At 32.8% G+C, this 17,493-nt stretch overlaps 11 protein-coding genes across 11 annotated transcripts; 7 read left to right on the top strand and 4 right to left on the bottom strand.

The window, feature by feature from the left end:
* The first annotated feature begins 7 nt into the window (after positions 1-7).
* On the top strand, positions 8-769 carry TpMuguga_03g00081 (uncharacterized protein). Its single transcript, XM_758007.2, has one exon. The coding sequence runs from the start codon at positions 197-199 to the stop codon at positions 689-691; it is 495 nt and encodes a 164-aa protein (XP_763100.1). The 5' UTR covers positions 8-196; the 3' UTR covers positions 692-769.
* Positions 770-1,092: 323 nt separating this feature from the next.
* On the top strand, positions 1,093-1,788 carry TpMuguga_03g00080 (uncharacterized protein; the record flags this gene model as incomplete). Its single annotated transcript, XM_758006.1, has 1 exon — positions 1,093-1,788. The coding sequence occupies one exon, from the start codon at positions 1,093-1,095 to the stop codon at positions 1,786-1,788; it is 696 nt and encodes a 231-aa protein (XP_763099.1).
* Positions 1,789-1,945: 157 nt separating this feature from the next.
* On the bottom strand, positions 1,946-4,560 carry TpMuguga_03g00079 (putative integral membrane protein; the record flags this gene model as incomplete). Its single annotated transcript, XM_061305623.1, has 4 exons — positions 1,946-3,657; positions 3,735-4,013; positions 4,155-4,343; positions 4,458-4,560. The coding sequence occupies 4 exons, from the start codon at positions 4,558-4,560 to the stop codon at positions 1,946-1,948; spliced, it is 2,283 nt and encodes a 760-aa protein (XP_061160957.1).
* Positions 4,561-5,130: 570 nt separating this feature from the next.
* fumB (Fumarate hydratase class I anaerobic) lies at positions 5,131-8,236 on the top strand. The gene is made up of 10 exons (XM_758004.2): positions 5,131-5,696; positions 5,744-5,875; positions 5,963-6,128; positions 6,334-6,433; positions 6,574-6,707; positions 6,820-6,922; positions 7,029-7,088; positions 7,120-7,194; positions 7,385-7,579; positions 7,706-8,236. Exons 1-10 carry the CDS (start codon positions 5,152-5,154, stop codon positions 8,059-8,061), a joined length of 1,866 nt encoding a protein of 621 aa, XP_763097.1. The 5' UTR covers positions 5,131-5,151; the 3' UTR covers positions 8,062-8,236.
* Positions 8,237-8,239: 3 nt separating this feature from the next.
* On the top strand, positions 8,240-10,230 carry TpMuguga_03g00077 (uncharacterized protein). Its single transcript, XM_061305622.1, has 4 exons — positions 8,240-8,512; positions 8,594-8,880; positions 9,002-9,895; positions 10,014-10,230. The coding sequence occupies exons 1-4, from the start codon at positions 8,281-8,283 to the stop codon at positions 10,176-10,178; spliced, it is 1,578 nt and encodes a 525-aa protein (XP_061160956.1). The 5' UTR covers positions 8,240-8,280; the 3' UTR covers positions 10,179-10,230.
* On the top strand, positions 10,207-10,933 carry TpMuguga_03g00076 (CS domain protein). The gene is made up of 2 exons (XM_758002.2): positions 10,207-10,376; positions 10,412-10,933. The coding sequence occupies exons 1-2, from the start codon at positions 10,346-10,348 to the stop codon at positions 10,903-10,905; spliced, it is 525 nt and encodes a 174-aa protein (XP_763095.1). The 5' UTR covers positions 10,207-10,345; the 3' UTR covers positions 10,906-10,933.
* Positions 10,934-10,951: 18 nt separating this feature from the next.
* TpMuguga_03g00075 (uncharacterized protein) lies at positions 10,952-11,892 on the bottom strand (the record flags this gene model as incomplete). The annotated part of the gene is made up of 6 exons (XM_758001.2): positions 11,674-11,892; positions 11,458-11,574; positions 11,374-11,418; positions 11,277-11,340; positions 11,034-11,212; positions 10,952-11,002 (listed from the first exon to the last, which is right to left on the bottom strand). The coding sequence occupies exons 1-6, from the start codon at positions 11,761-11,763 to the stop codon at positions 10,952-10,954; spliced, it is 546 nt and encodes a 181-aa protein (XP_763094.2). The 5' UTR covers positions 11,764-11,892.
* Positions 11,893-11,898: 6 nt separating this feature from the next.
* TpMuguga_03g00074 (uncharacterized protein) lies at positions 11,899-13,149 on the top strand. Its single transcript, XM_061305621.1, has 4 exons — positions 11,899-12,237; positions 12,355-12,895; positions 12,979-13,060; positions 13,090-13,149. Exons 1-4 carry the CDS (start codon positions 12,120-12,122, stop codon positions 13,129-13,131), a joined length of 783 nt encoding a protein of 260 aa, XP_061160955.1. The 5' UTR covers positions 11,899-12,119; the 3' UTR covers positions 13,132-13,149.
* A 71-nt stretch (positions 13,150-13,220) lies between these two features.
* On the bottom strand, positions 13,221-14,015 carry TpMuguga_03g00073 (uncharacterized protein). Its single transcript, XM_757999.2, has one exon. The coding sequence runs from the start codon at positions 13,812-13,814 to the stop codon at positions 13,236-13,238; it is 579 nt and encodes a 192-aa protein (XP_763092.2). The 5' UTR covers positions 13,815-14,015; the 3' UTR covers positions 13,221-13,235.
* Positions 14,016-14,275: 260 nt separating this feature from the next.
* Positions 14,276-15,112, top strand: TpMuguga_03g00072 (Thioesterase superfamily protein). The gene has a single exon (XM_757998.2). The coding sequence runs from the start codon at positions 14,423-14,425 to the stop codon at positions 15,029-15,031; it is 609 nt and encodes a 202-aa protein (XP_763091.1). The 5' UTR covers positions 14,276-14,422; the 3' UTR covers positions 15,032-15,112.
* On the bottom strand, positions 15,099-17,481 carry TpMuguga_03g00071 (uncharacterized protein; the record flags this gene model as incomplete). The annotated part of the gene is made up of 12 exons (XM_757997.2): positions 15,099-15,234; positions 15,267-15,338; positions 15,369-15,462; positions 15,622-15,909; positions 16,036-16,142; positions 16,188-16,291; positions 16,359-16,485; positions 16,564-16,724; positions 16,786-16,971; positions 17,038-17,155; positions 17,186-17,264; positions 17,300-17,481. The coding sequence occupies 12 exons, from the start codon at positions 17,479-17,481 to the stop codon at positions 15,175-15,177; spliced, it is 1,578 nt and encodes a 525-aa protein (XP_763090.1). The 3' UTR covers positions 15,099-15,174.
* Between the last annotated feature and the right edge of the window lie 12 nt (positions 17,482-17,493).

Here is a 17,493-nt window from a genome sequence, read left to right as displayed (position 1 = left end):
TTTCCAATAAATTTTAAATATTTTTGATAAATATTTTTATAATTTATTAAAATTGTGTTTTCCAATTTATTTACAATATTTTGTTTCATTTACAGATAATTTTATGGATTTGTAAATATTTTGTCAGATTCGTGAGTAATTCAAACTTGTGTAAGATCGTCATTTGTATAAATTTAAAATAATAAAATTCGGAAAGATGGATGACATGGCCGAGTATCGCAGACGCCATAGAGAAGCGTATTTAAAACGAGTTGGACTAGATTCCCAGCAATCCTCAGATAAATCCACCTCATCCAAGCATAACATTAATAACCCGGGCAATAATATTAACAATAATGCTGAAAATAATAACAAATTCCTGTCAAATAATATAAATGATCAAAAATATATGGATGAGTTGGATGCGAATGACCTGTTTAGAGATGACTTGGATAGAGTGAGTGGATTAGATGAAGTGGATGGAATAATGGGAAAGAGGGAGAGAGATGCGGAATTGATGGATGATGAAGCATCACTGGAGTTGGCGAAGAAGTTACAGAGAGAATTTGACTCGATGGAAGAGGTTAGAAAACCTGATGACAGTTATAAGGAGTGTCTGTTATCTGGCCCCTCAGACCCTATCAATGTTATCGATGAAAATGCTGATATGGACTTACAAAGAGCTATCGCAAAATCACTCATCGATATGTAATCAAACCCTCGGATTCCCGTAATGCACTCCTTAAACATGCTTTAAAAAGACTTAAATAAATATTAATTTGCTGTTAATTTTACTTAATTTATCTGTTACACAATTGTTAGTTTAGGGATTATTTGTTGCATTAAGTCAATTAGCACGTTAATACTGTGTGTACTATACTTAATATACTAGGCGTTATGTATATGGATATTAGTACAATTATAATACTATATACTAGTTAAATACTCTTAATACTGTTTATTACTGTTAATAAACAGTTAATTAGTGTTTATAAGGTGTTATTGAGGTGTATTAACCTGTAAACCACCAACTCAATTAGCATGTGTAAGAATGTACTAGCCCTACCAATCCTAACTTAACACCAATAATTAACAATAAAATTACTGTAAAAAATGGTACGAAAGGAGTATGATCATAAGGCTACGTTAGTGGATGGATTACCGGTGTTATATTGTAAGTTTGGCAAGAATAAACCCTGGGTTAACATTACCAAAAAAAGGTTCAGTATTACACTTTTATCTCTTCTTGACTCCAACAATCGTATGCATAGTATTTCAGAGTGTGAGATAACAATTAACGAGTTGGTGGTAAAAATACTGTTAAACTTTGATGTAAGCCAAATTTTATTTAAAAATGAGATAATTTGGAAGTTTTATTACTGTTTCTGGTCTGGGTATCCGAAATATATCCAGTTTGACCTTGTGAAAAACAAGTTTACCTTAGTGTTTGACCATGGAATTGAGAGGAAGTTGGAGACTATGTACACACTTGTAGGTCGTGAGTGTGGCGGCACCTTGGAAATCGACAAGTATGAAAGTAAAGGTAGTTTACTCCGCAGTTTTATCTTTAAGGAGAAGTTCAATGTCATAGGTAATGGAGTTGATGATGTTTGGGAGCGTTTACCAGGTGAACCTTATCCCAAGAGGATGATGATAGATGATGAAACTAATGAAATTGTCATCTTCTGTGAGGACAGATACTTTGTAGTCAGGAGAGAACACGGAACAATCTCACGTGATCAACATGAATTAACACAACTCCACAAAGATATACTCAATCTATTCGATCGTAAACACATACTCGATTAATATACTAATACTACACTGTATATACCTGTACCACTATACTACTACACCTATACCATAGTACTATATCCTTATACTCCAACTACTACACATAATATACATAGCATAATACTATTATAGTAAATTAAACCTTAACAGCTCAATAACCGTAGACATGCAGTTAGAGAAATGGATACATGATAGTTCCTGGAGAAGATAAGAGACCTTGAGTATTAATATATTTGTCAACTTCTGCAAGTGTGATGCAATTTTCAGGACTATCCAAATCATCCCATTCGTTTTTCTCCAAGTTCATGACTCTCATTACGATATAATTCACTTCATATTTCCGTAACATTAGGACACGAGCAGATTGTGACATTAGACAATAAATTAGTGAGAATAGTATGTCTAAAATTAGCATTAGTATACCAACTTTAGAAGTTAAATTGCAACAACAAAGGACTTTAAATAAGGTTGAGATAATAAATTCAGACCATTGAGAATGAAATACCTTATCATGCCATTTTACCATTAGGATTATATCAGTATTACACATTAAACCGTTTAACATTATTCCCCCAATGGATCTCTTCAATAATTTATACAATGTCATGTTCTTACTGTTATAGTCACGAGGATGATTGACAGTGTTGATCAGAATAATAGCGAAATCGATTAGTATGATCAAAGGTTTCGTGAGGAATATTAATAAAATGTATAAATGTTTATAGAGTTTATAAGTTTGTAAAAGTAATTTCAGGCAACATACACAAGTTGACAGTGTGAATAAACCGGTGAATTCTCTCAAGAGTAAAAAAATTGAATCAGTGATACCACAGGTTTTAATTGTAAAAACAGATGTTAATATTGGAAATACTATTAACAAATGTATTAAAATCTTTTCAACCGCATTGGATTCGGGTAAGTTATGTAAGATTTCTCTTGGGGAACGAATCTTCTGCGTTGAATATAAGAAAACTATTAATATCCTTGGTAATATAGTTGTGAATAGTACAACAATGTAACACCAAAAGTGTTTAACACCGATAAATTGAGGGAAATTTGAACCATACTCATCACCTGAGTGGGATTTAGGTTCACGTGGAGGAAACAGAAATTTACGCAAATGATGTAAAATTAATGAAAAAGGATATGATTTTATGGGTACTAACTTGGTCCTACTCATCATCCTCATCATATTTAACCTATCCTTCTCTCTAAAATTAAATGATTTTTCTTCACCAAATAACTTAGATTTAGCAGTGAATAAACGTGATTTACCAGCAAATAATCTGGATTTACCAGCAAATAATCTGGATTTACCACTAAATAGCTTAGATTTACCAGTAAATAGCTTAGATTTGCTAGTGAAAAGCCCAGATTTTTCATTTGGACCTGATGTGTTATTGGTTTGTTCTGTGTGAGAGAAAGGAGTTGGATCAGATTTAATTTTATCTCTTTTATGTATTGTTTTATGACTTAGAATAGGTGTAAAAACTGATTTGTGTACTTTTTTGTCAGGTTTATTATATTTCTTGAGTAAATCCTCAGTATCCTCATCGTCCTGGAAACTGTGTGATAAAGTGTGGTGTGTAATTGTGTTGATGGAATTACTAATTGGTTGAGTGAATAAAAGATGTTCATAACCTTTAGTAGTATCACGTTCAGCAAGTTGACTCATATTAAGGCGATAAGGCCTCAAGAATAAGAACATAAAATTCTTATACAGTAGTAAAGAGAAGACGTTATACTTTACTAAAATGTATAAGCGATAAATGAGAAATGGTATGTCAATTAGGAAAAATCCAATTATAAATGTAAATTTCGCCATTGTAAACATGTCCACTGAATTTATCTCCTCAACACTTTTCAACACATATTCCACATTATCTACAATATTATTATATTAGTACAATATTGAGTATGGTATAGGTATTTAAGTAGTAAGGGTATATGGTAGTAGTTACCTTGTTTATCCCAAGTATTTTTCATCTGTTTTTTACTGTCAGCTGTATTACTATTACCACTTTTTTTGGTAATGTGCTGTAACAATTTGATGAAGAAGTTAAAGGTTTGGTTGAAGAGGTTTGATTTGATTTTATGTTCAGCTTTGTAGTCACCATCAACTGCGGGGATTACAAGCCCGAATAAGAAAATAGTTACCAGTACAAAAATTATAAACACTACAAATAAACGAATATTCATCAAAAGTGAATCACCCACACTCATCTCAACCTTATAATATTCTAAAATCATATAATACAGTTAATATATAACTAAGTAGCCCCGGTAGGGATTATAACTATGGAACTGAGTAGTTAAGGGAGTGAGTGAATAGTAGTGAATAACTAAACTCATTAGGGATATGCAAGCTCCTATGGAGATACTTAAAAGATGTGAGAACATGAGAATAAGATCCCATAAATCAATAGTAGTGGAGAGTCCAAGGTCAGAATGTAAAAGTTCATCAACAGTAACTAAATTTCGATCCTGAAATAAAGAACTCTTTGAAGCACTGTTAAACAAAGAATACATTATCGGAGTCACATATAAACCAAAAAATGATAATAACATATCTAAATCATTGTCAAAGACGTATATAACTAGGGTGTATAAAGTAACCAGGAGGATAACTACGGAGAACAAATAACTAAGTAATTAGTGCCGGTTGTGCAAGCTCCGTAACGCACCATTTGAAGTATTTTTAAGACCATCAATAGTATTTAAAGATTGATGAGAATTATCTAAAAAAGCAAGAAGAATCATCTTAGTGACAATCGTAACCGAATACATGCACCAAACTATCGAATAACGAACCGATGATACAAATGATCTCACCACTATACCAAACAATAAATATAACACTACAACATCATTACCCCAATATATAACTTGTTATTAAGAGCTAACACTAAATTACATAGGTATGTAAGTAATATTATACTAATGGTTTGACACCTAGTGGAATATCGAGAATAAGTGTGTAGAGAACGTGATGGACATTTTTTAAGTAGTAGAGAGAATAGTAGAGAATAAACTGTTGGAAACAAAACAACAGTAAAATCCCAGAAACAAATACAAAATTCGTTCTAAAACTCTTAAAATTCAACATCAAACCTTTTTTTACATTATTTTATCATTTATTATGCAATTTATTGTTTAATAGACATTTTTTATAGTATTTTATGGAACAAATTTAGTGAAATTAGAGGAAAAAATCGTACATTTGCGATATTACAAATAAAGTAAACTAAAATATTAAATATTAAATGAAATAAATGAAATGTGTAGAAATGTGTAAAAAACAACACCACAGTGGAATAAGAAAATTATTCCCCTCAATAACTATGGGAATTCTTTAAAATTATGATAAAAATATAAATTATGGCAATTTTTTTAAAATTTAATAGGAATATAAATTATGTTAAAAGTATAAATTTTGGTAAAAAATTGAATTTCAGTATTCTCAGTACAAAAATAATTAAAAGTAGGAGAATGTTCCAAAACCCTTGCCAAAACTGTAAATGCCGAAGTTCTAACTCACCATTAAATTGTTATAATCGAGATTTTAGTACTAGTAATAATTTACCCGTCGAATTTAATAGTAAGTTCGTGGAGGTTTTCCCCAAATCTTCTCAAAATGGAAGTGAAAGTTTGGTAAAATTTAAGCGCCTGGACGATCTGAGTAACTTGTTAAGAGTGACTGAGTCGAATTTACTAAAATCAGATGGAACAAATGTAAAGTTTTTAAATGTTCCTCCGGAGGTTCTGACCGGTTTAACCTCTCTGGCCTTCTCAGAAATTATGCATTTCCTCAGAACAGAGCATTTGGCACAGCTAAGAAAAGTATTTGATGACCCGGAATCAAGTGACAATGACCGATTCGTCTCAATGCAGTTACTCAAAAACGCTTGCATATCCGCTGGAAAGTATTAATTTATCCATTTATTATTACTGAGTGAATTACGTTGTTTAGAGTATTACCGGGATGCCAGGATACTGGAACTGCAATTGTAATTGGGAAACGTGGTAACTTTATCTTTAGTGAAAATGACGCTAACTCTATCACCAAAGGCGTCTACGACTCTTACATGAATAAGAATTTTAGGTACCCCAACCATCACATTAATCCTAATTTACACCAGATTTTAGATAAACTTAACTAATAGTAAATTAATAGCACATTTGGGTGTAGATATAGTCAAATGTCTGCTTTGAGTATGTATGAGGAGGTGAATACCAAGTGTAATTTACCAGCTCAAGTTGAGCTTTATTCTCAAGATGGAACTGATTATGAATTCCTTTTCATAGCTAAAGGTGGCGGCTCCGCCAATAAAACCTTTTTATACCAACAAACCAAAGTATAACATACTTAGTTATTACCCCAGTTACTCCTATTTTTGCAACCTATTGATATTTATTTTATTTTTGTAATTATTTTTTGGCAAATGTGTTACTGAAGCAGCAGTAATTAGAATTATTTTCCTCAGTAATTTGTAACCTGATCAATTTTAGAATTTATTTTTTCATGAATTAGTTAAATATTAACACCTTACGTTGTGTTAGTCAGTATTGAATGAGAAGATGCTGGTTGATTTTCTAATGGATCAGATAAAGACAATTGGTACATCAGCATGTCCACCATATCATTTAGCAATTGTCATCGGTAAATTTCAACTAATTTAACTTTTATCCCATTACATTTTTTATCCTATTTAACATTTTGTATCCCATTTACCATTTTTTATCCTATTTAACATTTTGTATCCCATTTAACATTTTTTAACCTATTAAATTATTTTTTAGGGGGTTTATCGTCTGAAATGACATTGAAAACTGTAAAACTTGCCAGTTGCAAATATCTTGATACTCTTCCAACTCAAGGAAATACTTTCGGTAATGCATTCAGGGATTTAAATTTCGAAAATACCATTCTACAAGTAACAATATTATATTCATTACTCTGTTGTCACGAGTTAACACATTTGCCACACAATTATTGCCACACTAGTTATATACATACAATCCCATATTTATTTGTGTGATGTTTAGAAAACGAGAGAGATTGGGATAGGAGCTCAATTTGGTGGTAAATATTTTTGTCATGATGTTAGAGTCATACGCTTACCAAGACATGGCGCTTCTTGCCCTATAGGTACACAATTACACATTACTAAACATTTCCATATCACTTATTTACATATTCCCAGTTATACAATATTATAGTATTAAAATAGTATTGCAGCGTGAATACTGTGTAGGGATTGGAGTGTCATGTTCAGCGGATAGGCAAGTATTGGCTAAGATAAATCCTACTGGGGGTTTGTTAAATTAATTCCAACACTAGTTTAGTTTATTTGGAAGAACTAGAACATGATCCTGCACAATTTCTACCAACAGTTAAACTTGATGCGCCGGATGCTGGAGGTACCGCCAAACCCTACTAACCACTTAGTTATAATCCACTAACTTAGTTATAATATACTAACCACTTAGTTATAACCTATTAATAACTTAGTTATAATCTGATAACTTAGTTGTACCCCAGGGGACAGTTATATAATAGCAATTATATATATTTAATAGTTAATTATATATTGTATTAATGTTTTGGTAGAGATAATGATTGATTTATCAATTGGTATGGAAAAGGTATTGGAACAAGTTCGTAAATTCCCTGTCAAGACCAGATTACTATTAAACGGTCCTCTAATAGTTGCTCGTGATATTGCTCACGCGATGATTGTTGAACAACTTGATAAAACTGGACAATTGCCACAATACATTAAAGATTTCCCCATTTATTACGCTGGTACGTTACGGAGCTTGTAATACCACTTTATTCATTATTTTCTACGGCGTACTCTCCCAATAGACACTTGTTCCTTAGAATATCTAGGAATTCTTTAGTATGCTTAACCCGTAATGTTATGTTTAGGGCCTGCAAAGAGACCGGATGGATATGTGAGTGGTTCATTTGGTCCAACAACGGCTGGTCGTATGGACAGTTACGCCTCTAAACTTATGGAACACGGAGCATCACTGATAACGTTGGCCAAGGGGAACCGTTCCCGTTCATTTGTAAACGCTTGTAAAAAGTTTGGTGGAGTTTATTTGGGCTCTGTAGGTGGTCCTGCAGCCCTAATCGCAGAGGATTGTATTGAGTCAGTGGAAGTAATTGACTTTCCACAGCTCGGAATGGAAGCAGTACATAAAATCATAGTCAAAAACTTTCCAGCATTTGTAGTAGTCGACGCCAAAGGAAATGATTTCTACGCTCAGTGGTCACACTAATTCAACGGACCAAATTAATGGAAAATGTGTTAACTCTTGATAACAAAAATAATTATGCATTGTGTATACTTTAGTAAATTAGTGAGTTAAAAGTGAATTATATTAATTAATAAAATGTTGATATTAATTTTTTGATGTGTTTTGGGTGATGTGATTTAGGGAAAAAAGATTCGTTCCCCATGCTATAAAATAAAATAATAAAATAAATTTACTAAAATAATGAAGTTTATTTTAGAATTGATAAGATCAGGCCATGAGGAACTTGAACATTTGGAGAAGGTTGTGAGTATTTTACTGAATGATCGTAAGAAGGCATCTGGGCCTAAACTTGTAACTATTGAACTGGCAATTGATTCTCTAGTTCAAGAGTCACAAAATATCGCAAAACAATGTATTGATCTCTATAAAGATACCGATGGACTCAGAAAAAAAGAAATTAAATTTCTCGCAGGTAATTTTTAACATAATAATTAATTAAATTATTATAAATAATTATAAAATCATCATTTCATGGGTGTAATATGTATTTTAGGTCAAGAGGAGGATGAAAAGGATGAATCAAGAGTATGGTCGAATTATTATAGCACAATAAAGAATGTGAAGGATTATTATAAGCAAAACAGTCGTTATAACAAAACGGTTGAGAATCGAAATGTCCAGGAAACTGTTAAACGGACTTTAAATTGCATTAATCTTGACTCAATTTTCAGTCCTGATGAGAATTACGGCCGTTGTCTTAACCTTCAGGAACATTACCACACCTTCATCAATTTACAACCCCTAAGAAATTTCAGAATTAATACACATAGACAGAAGGAGGTTAGTTACTGCGTTACGGAGCTTGCTACCGCTCATACATCTTATCTATGAGTTATTTAGTACTTCCCGGACTCTATTTCCTTAGTTATATACCACACTATTAATATAATTATGTGTTTAGGTGTTACGCCTTCGTAACATGGGATTGACGGATGAAAGCATGTTGGAATCGCATATGACTCCATTCACGGAAGTGGATTACGTAGCTTACATTACCTCATTTGACCATTTTCATCTAATCCCACGCTATTGCAAGTATAGAAACACGCCTTACACCGAATATTTAACAGCGTTGTCAGAGTATTTAGAGGATTTTTTTAAGCGTCAGAATCCTCTGAGTAATCACGAACTGCTAAAGAAGCAAATGGAAGAGTCATTTGAGTCTGCGTGGAATTCTGGAAATCTGCAGTACTGGCGTGATCCCACAGAGTTACTGCCACTGTACTTAGCACCCGTGGATAAATTATTCGGCTCTGAAGGTTTATTAAACTCGTTTAAAAATGGAAAACGATACAAATCATTGATGGAGTCGTATAGTAAGAAGAGTAGTGACGAACTGGAATTACTCTCGTGTGATAGTAGAAATCATGATAAGATGATAGCGTTTAAGGAATTTGTAATTCAGTCGTACCATGACGTGCTTGCGTCAACAATTGAGAAAACAGTTGAGTTTGTACAGAAACGTGAGTCAAGAACTGTTAAGGAGTTGGAAAATTCCCAAACCCTAGCACAAGAAATTTTAGACGCACTGGAGACTAATGCTGCGGAATCTGAAAGTGAAGTGGAAGAGGATGAAAAACCTGTTTACAACCCGTTAAACCTACCCTTAGGTTGGGATGGAAAGCCTATTCCATTTTGGTTATATAAATTACACGGGCTTGGACAGGAATTCAAGTGTGAAATCTGCGGTGGTTCCTCATACTGGGGACGGAAAGCTTTCGAAAATCACTTTCAAGAATTCAGACACTCCTTCGGAATGAAAGTTCTCGGCATTCCCAATACTCCACACTTCAAAGTATTTTCTCACATTTCTTACACATTTTGTACACATTTCTTACACGTTTTGTACACAGTTTACTCATAATTTACACGGAATTATAGTTGGTTATTTCAGTTATAATGTTATTGTGTAGGAGATAACTAATATACAAGAGGCGTTGGATTTGTATAAGAAGTTGAACAATGAAGCTGCTGCGAAGACGTTCAAGTTATTCTCAGAAGCTGAATGTGAGGATAATGAAGGGAACCTGGTAACACTGGAAGATTATGGAAGACTAAAACGACAAGGGCTTATATAATCCCAATTTTTCCATTAATTGGATTTTAATTTAAATTTTATAATAATTTGTATTTTTTATTATAATAATTTATATAGTTGGAAATTGTAAAATTTTTAAAAATTAGTAAAATAGATAAAAATATTTAAAAGGTGTAAAATAATAAAATAATAAAATTAATTTTCTGGATGGATTCTAGTAGAAATAAGTCATTTAATGGTATTAAGGACTGTTATTGTTAAATAATTGTGTAGGTGAAGGTGGAACTGAGTATGAATGGGAACAGTCGTACGACGACTTAATTCTCTACGTCAAAGTCACACCTAAAACGAATAAAAATGACATTTCAGTAACATTCAACACAAATTCAATCAATATTCAAATTCTCAACAACCATAATACCAAAGCACAGAGTAATACTTCAGAAAATAGTACAAACACACAAAATAACACAAATATTGAAGAAAGTGTTAGAAAACTGTATGGAGAGTTGTACTCGATAATAGTAATAAAGGAGTCGTTTTGGATGTTAGGAGATTCGGAGCTTGAAGTTCATTTATCCAAGGCGAAACCGGGAGAGGTATGGCAGAGTTTATTTAAAGGTGATAAAGCTTTATCAGATTTCGCACATAGAGATGAAAAGAAAAGGTTATTGCTTGAAAGATTTCAGAAAGAACACCCGAGATTTGATTTTAGCGACGCCCAAATGAATGGAAATGTTCCAGAACCAAGAACATTCATGAGATGATCCAACATGATATAATTTGTTTTATGTACTTTATATTATAGTAAAATTAGCTAGATTTAGTCCTTTTTAAAAGTTGTAATCTGCGGTTAAAAAGCTCCTAAAAATTCATATTATTAGAGTAATCTCACTTTAGCCTTGTTATCTTGCTCCTCCTGCCTCTTTAAAGCCTGTTCCATAAGCCCTTGCTGAGTCTCAAGTAACTTTTTCCTGCACTCCTCAAAAGCGTTGAATGAATTTAAACACAAATCATTCCTCTCAGAAGATGTAGTCTTAAAATTCTCTTGCAAACATCGAAAGTAATTTGAACCTAATCAAATAATGTAGTAAGATTATTGGTAATTAAGGATAACACTAGTTGGAGAGATTGGAACCTGGTAGTCTACATTCATTATCATAATCACAGGACCGTCTGAAGATATCCAAGTATTTATCAGCCTATTAAAAAGGGTTAAAAGTTGTTTAAAGTACTTTCATTTCCCTGGCATTGGGAGATAACTCGTCCTCAAGTTCAGGCTAAATCACGATAAAGAAGTGGAATAAAGGAGAATTTACCTTTCCTTTAACAATGTCATGCCATAAAACCTGATCAGTAACGGGGACTTTCTTGTTATTGGCAGATAATCCCAAGAAGTTGTTGTCATCAAGCAACTTCTTTATAGATAATGATCTCTAAACATATTGTTAATTCACATAAATAGAAAAATTAAGGGTAAAATAGTTAATTTAAAGTAAAATAGTTAAATTAAAGTAAAATAGTGTGAAAGATACTTCAGCTTGGACTCTTCGGAAAAGAAACCATTGTTTAAGTTGAGAATCCAAGTTTGCGATTTCAGATAAAAGGGAATCCTTATCAGTCATAACTTAAAATAAAAATCTACCAATTAAATGACAAAATTAGTACATAACAAAATGATAAAAAACAAATTAAATTCTATAAATAACAGTTAAATATCCCCAGTAGTGTATTAACACATTCAAGAATTAAATATCCTCAAAAACTTTTTTAATTAATGTTGGAATAATGATTTGGATATAGTTATTTTAATATAATTTTAGTAATTTTAATGGAAATTTATCAATAATGTTTTGAGTATAATGATAATATTTTAAGAATAAGTATTTTAAAGTGAAAATACGATAATTTTAATTGAAAACATGATAATTCAAATAAGTTTTAACGATTCTAAAAAATCTAACGATTAAATTTGAAGAATATGTCAGGGAGTTATTATCGGAGTCGTTCCCGTAGTCCCCAAAGGGACCGAAGATACCGGCATAAATACCCTGAATACCATGATAATAAGTCTTTCACTAAAGATAACAACTATAAACGTATCTCTCCAATTATTCCACTAATTACTCATAACTACTTTTATATACTTTAACACCGTTGTTACAGTATTACTATACTATTATTGTACTGTAATACATGGTTGTATTTTTTATTAGATTATAATTCATATAGTAAGGATGAGTACAGCGGTCGTGATTTTGAAGGTAGCCGGCGCAGTAGAGGCCAATCTCAGTACGACAGGCCTAAGAGATTTCGCTCCTCTAGCTATCCCACTAGTAATCCAAATGATATTCCAACTCCACCAGAACCCATTTACGATCTCAAACCACCTGAACCAATACTCAATCCGAATCCTCCAGATCCTCATGAACAAATATATAGACAACATTCACCTGACCCAAGTCAAATTCTCACACTGGGGCCTAAACATTTTAAAGAAAGCGATGATCATACAACTGATGTAATTTCTACATCAAGGGATGATATTAAGTCTGAAACAGTTGAAAAGAATTCAGAAGACAATCCTGATGAATGGAATGGATTTCCAGTACCGAAGTTTTACAAAGGGCTTAGAAAGTTTTTTGATCCTGTCTCAAGAGCTGGAACAGAGTTCCCACCAAGCCTTTATTTCCCAGTTGATGGACCAAAGATTCGTAGATACAAAGCCTACAAATGTTATACCGATCCATTAAACAGGTGATACCATATAATTACTGCATAATATACTTACTGTATAATATAATTACTGTATAATATACTTACTGTATATCGTGGCTTAGGTCTATTGATGCTACTGAGTTGTCAAATGACTTGACAGCAACAATGTCACGAGAGTTCGAATATTTGAAAAATAAATTAGAGGTTTCTAACATCTTGAATAATTTTTTTAGACTGCTCAAATAAATGTACAAATTGCTTCATTAATGCCTTAATCTTTTACAACACCGTTACACTACATACTAATACTATTATGCATATACAATATATATTAAATGTTTATAGAGTATAATAAGCTCTGTAATAATGGTATAAAATATTATCCGTGAACTAGAAAACAACAACTAGTTATTTTTTTAGATTTAGTGTTGCTTTCCTTTCTTAAAATTTGGTCCAGTTTCTCATCAGAGCCGAAGTCTCGTTTCGGGTCGTCAGCCTCAGTACCAAGTGCAGCTTTGACACTAGGACCAATGTTAAGTGGTGGAGAGTATATGTGACAGCAGAACTCTGCACTTTCACCCTTAACAGGTTTCGGCATCTTGAAATCTGAGTAGAAAAGAAAGGTGATCTTACCGTTGCGCTGGGGCTTAACCTTTGAATTCCAGCCATACAAAGTACCCTTGTTGGCTTTCATACCAGTCCTAGTTTCTTTCATTGAATAACCAGTCAAAACAGCAGTATAACTCCTCATTAACCCGTAAGTGGTAATGTTTATGGATTTGTAGGGATAAGTCTTTTCAACCCTGCACATTGGAGGGTTCAAGGACATTCCAGTATAACGTCTATAGTTCCAAAACGGCTTCAAAAGAGATAACAGCATTGTTCCACCATATATAGAACCTGGACGGCCCAAAACACCCTTAAATAAACAAACTATAAACAGTAAAGAGATTCTCATTGTTACACACTGTACCAAGTTACAAATAAAATGCAAAAAATAATAATTAATTTATTTTTATAGTAATTTAATTATCAAAAATTATAAAATTTAGATAAATTAATAAGTTTTGTGATAATAATAGGAGCAGAATCATAGATCTTTAAAGGAGAAAAACTCGGTGAGAGTGGAAAAAAATAAATAATCAGATTTACAGATAAACTATGATAAATAAGGATTACATAGAGTTAATAAATAAAAATAAAGAAGATTTAAAAAATATGTATAGAATCTCAATAGAAATTTTAAAACCAGGAAAAAAATCTAATTTAAGCTCAAATTCTGAGATTTCAGCAATATTATGCTGTAAATTTATTAAAGTTAGTTAAATATTAGTTAAATATAAAGAAAATGAATTATATTACACACCATGATGTCTTGAAAGTTGGGTGTTCAAGTTTATTTAGAACTAATTATAGTCTCCTAGGATCTCTTTGAGAAGTTAATTTTGGAAATTTAAACTTTTCCAAGACTTAATTAGTTATATTAAATCCTTTAGGGGAGATATTTAAAAAAATCCGCAACATTTACATAATTTTCAATATAAAAATTAAAATTCCTATGTAATAATGGTAAAGATACCAGAGTGGTGTCATAAATACTTCAAATATAGGTCATATTCAGAGCTTGAGCTATTTAGCCTTTCGAAGCTCACACAGAACAAGTATGGTCACCTGTTCAACGATCTATTGATGAGGGATGAAGGGTTTACTAAAAGAATGTTCATCAACACCTCCTCAGAAGTCATGGAGAACGGCACGGGTCCGGCAATGGAGGAGTGTGATACCCTGAAAAGGGAAGAAGTGTTGAAGATGCTCTCAAAAGAACAATCGAGGAAGAGCAAAGTGCATTTGTTAACAGTTGTGAACGTTGGAAACAACGCCTGTGGTCATGCAGGAGTTTGGCATGGCGGAGTTATTAGCGCCATTTTCGACAATTTGTTTGGACTAATGGGTAATGTAGTTTTACCTCTAGCAGCCACAAAGTCACTTACAATTAACTTCAAGTCCCCAGTATCTGTGGGAACAACTGTGGTTGCCGTAACCGAACATGACCCTGAGACGTCTAAAGACGCAGATCGCTTCACAGTCTCAGGCTCAATGTTCGATGAAAGTGGAAAGCTTGTGGCTACAGGGTCCTCTGAACTAGTTGACGTTTCCAAAAGGTGGGCCAAATGACCCACTAACCCTAGACCCGAAACCAAAACCCCAAAACCGTTATTTTATTAACGACTCAAATTATGATAAAAATTGACAAAATCTTTAAATTATACCAGAATAAAAATTAGCATGAATTATTTGAATATCATCAATTTCGTATATCAGTAATTATATTCATGTTCAAAAGTGGAATAGTCGTCTCTGAAATTACTCTTTCGTTCCTATAATTAATTGGTGTTATGTTTAAACAAACATCCTTGGTGAATTTACGTTTCCTCTTCTTCAAAGGTCTTCCGAACTCAGTTAACGCTTCCTCGGGTATTTTCTGAGAAAAAATATGGAAAATTTACATTACCTGTGACGTTCTTAAAGCATCACCAAACTCAGACCCGTAACTTCTATTAGTCCAAATCGGCCTATATTCAGCCTCTAAAGCCGGAAATTTTCTCCTAAAATTACATGCGGCAGAGTTATTAAAGATAGAAGTATGTGACTATCCCGATAGGGGTGTTGTATAGTTAACTAAATAACTATAGTATACTGGGAATAACTATATGAGTGTGTAAATGGCAGAGCGACACTAGTACATTAAAGTAGATAAAGTATACCGTTGTTTTCTTAGAGGATAGAATGTATTCTCTTCAGAGGGTGTAATTTCAGTTCTTGTGTGAACACGACCTTCTCTGCGATTCTCAGTAATGAGCCTGTGGTAAGTTTCAGCCATCTCCTCAATGCTGGTGTGGGCATTAAACTTCCTACTCATTGGTTTGTAATTGACCAGATTCAAAGCTACAGTCTTTTCAGGGCCTTGATAGTCACTGCTGGGATCCACTTCACCCTCTTCTATCCTAGTTATATAATATTCTATAGTCTCTGGGTCTTTCCTCCAATCATTTCTAACACCACATTATTCAATAGGATTATTTATATAATTATAGAATTATTATAGTCCCAATAGTATAATTAATAGTATAATTGATAGTATAATTGATAGTAAAATTGATAGTATGATAGTGATATACGCTTGAAGTTGTAGCATCATTCTAGCACGAGATAAAGCAATGTTGGTTACGATTTTAAGCATTTCATCCTCAGAATCAGAAAAATCACGTATTCCAAACAAAGCAAACTATAAAAAAATGATAAAAATAAGAATAGATGACTAATATGATACCTTAATGTCCTTAATATCTTGTAGTAATTTGACATCAGGACTCTTGTTATACAACTTCTCAAGCCTCGACCACTCCTTCAATAACTTCTTCTGATTCACAAGACCTAACCAACACATGAAGGTTGAAAGGAATATTGTAGCAATAGTAATAATGTGTGAGTAGTGATATACATTGCTCAACTGTGGGTAAATCAAAATCTGGAATATATCCGGAAAAACAATCCAGAGCCGAGAAAAGACAATCGGGATCGGGAGTAGGTATGATAGTGCTAGGTCTTTCTCGATGTAAAGGTACTCTCTAATCAATTAATTACACAATAAATACTATAATATGGAAAGAAATAAGTAAGTGTGTAGCGTATAGTGAGTTGAATACCTCGAAAAGATCAAATCTTTTAATCCAAGGATACGCTAATTCAGTAGGGTTTTCAATTCTTATGTGTGATCGAAATGCAGAACGCATATAACCAAGTTTATTTACCTTTGGTTGATGCCAACTTCCCCATTGCTTTCTCTCCAAATCCAAATCGGTCTCATCTAAACATTTTCATTGTATGGACAAGTTAATTATATAATGAGTAATTGTGTGGATGGTTACAGAAGGCTATATCTTGACAAGCGATTGGACTAATGTCGTAGGAAATTTGACCCATCTCAACCCTCTGTCTGAAATGAACACCGTGGTCCAGATAATATGGCAAATACTCAGTTCTTTGCCTATCCTTTCCACCCTTCAACTGTAAACCCTTACCCTCATAATTCTGAGGACCACCCTCAATAACACCTAATCAATATATATAAAACAGTTATATGTATAAATTTGAAGAAATGGTTTAGAATAAAAGGAAACCTGAAGGTTGGTTTGGATCATCAGTGTGATCTAAATATCCCCAGTCGTTTTTTAAAAATCGGTAAGAAATGTTTTTACCCTTTTGGTAAGAATCAACAATTGCAACTTCATATTCCCACTAAGAAAGGTTTAATGAGATGAATCTTACTGGACTATTGTTGAGAGGATCTATTTTAATGCGATTTAACTCAAATTCTATCCTTGAACCGGGCGGGGGAACATTAAAACTAATACACATTTTAAATTCTACAAAGATTCTCACCTTTTAAAAGTTCTATAACTATTTTGCGATGTTTGTAAAATATTTTTCGAATTCAAAAATGAAAAAATAAATAATCCATTATAAGCAGATAAATATAAGTCTGTACTGAATAAATCTCTAGGAATCCTTAATGAATAGCAAGAAACATTTAAGTAAATGTATAAAATGAACAAAACATTCATAAAGTTGGCATT

The sequence above is a fragment of the Theileria parva genome, assembly GCF_000165365.1.
Source record: "Theileria parva strain Muguga chromosome 3 map unlocalized ctg_530, whole genome shotgun sequence".
Lineage (NCBI taxonomy): Eukaryota > Apicomplexa > Aconoidasida > Piroplasmida > Theileriidae > Theileria > Theileria parva.
Note: the sequence above shows the minus strand (reverse complement) of the source record. Positions and strands in the feature narration are given on the sequence as shown.

Excerpts from the sequence above, each read along its gene's own strand:
- TpMuguga_03g00072 (XM_757998.2), top strand. The coding sequence starts at position 14,423 with ATGGTAAAGATACCAGAGTGGTGTCATAAATACTTCAAATATAGGTCA.
- fumB (XM_758004.2), top strand. The coding sequence starts at position 5,152 with ATGGCAATTTTTTTAAAATTTAATAGGAATATAAATTATGTTAAAAGT. Across the intron at positions 5,876-5,962 it reads TACATGAATAAGAATTTTAG|ATATAGTCAAATGTCTGCTT; the intron begins GTACCCCAACCA and ends ATTTGGGTGTAG. Across the intron at positions 6,923-7,028 it reads TGGCGCTTCTTGCCCTATAG|GGATTGGAGTGTCATGTTCA; the intron begins GTACACAATTAC and ends AATACTGTGTAG.
- TpMuguga_03g00077 (XM_061305622.1), top strand. The coding sequence starts at position 8,281 with ATGAAGTTTATTTTAGAATTGATAAGATCAGGCCATGAGGAACTTGAA. Across the intron at positions 8,513-8,593 it reads AGAAATTAAATTTCTCGCAG|GTCAAGAGGAGGATGAAAAG; the intron begins GTAATTTTTAAC and ends TATGTATTTTAG. Across the intron at positions 8,881-9,001 it reads ATACACATAGACAGAAGGAG|GTGTTACGCCTTCGTAACAT; the intron begins GTTAGTTACTGC and ends TTATGTGTTTAG.
- TpMuguga_03g00076 (XM_758002.2), top strand. The coding sequence starts at position 10,346 with ATGGATTCTAGTAGAAATAAGTCATTTAATG. Across the intron at positions 10,377-10,411 it reads TAGAAATAAGTCATTTAATG|GTGAAGGTGGAACTGAGTAT; the intron begins GTATTAAGGACT and ends ATAATTGTGTAG.
- TpMuguga_03g00074 (XM_061305621.1), top strand. The coding sequence starts at position 12,120 with ATGTCAGGGAGTTATTATCGGAGTCGTTCCCGTAGTCCCCAAAGGGAC. Across the intron at positions 12,238-12,354 it reads TAAAGATAACAACTATAAAC|ATTATAATTCATATAGTAAG; the intron begins GTATCTCTCCAA and ends ATTTTTTATTAG. Across the intron at positions 12,896-12,978 it reads TATACCGATCCATTAAACAG|GTCTATTGATGCTACTGAGT; the intron begins GTGATACCATAT and ends ATCGTGGCTTAG.
- TpMuguga_03g00073 (XM_757999.2), bottom strand. The coding sequence starts at position 13,814 with ATGAGAATCTCTTTACTGTTTATAGTTTGTTTATTTAAGGGTGTTTTG.
- TpMuguga_03g00081 (XM_758007.2), top strand. The coding sequence starts at position 197 with ATGGATGACATGGCCGAGTATCGCAGACGCCATAGAGAAGCGTATTTA.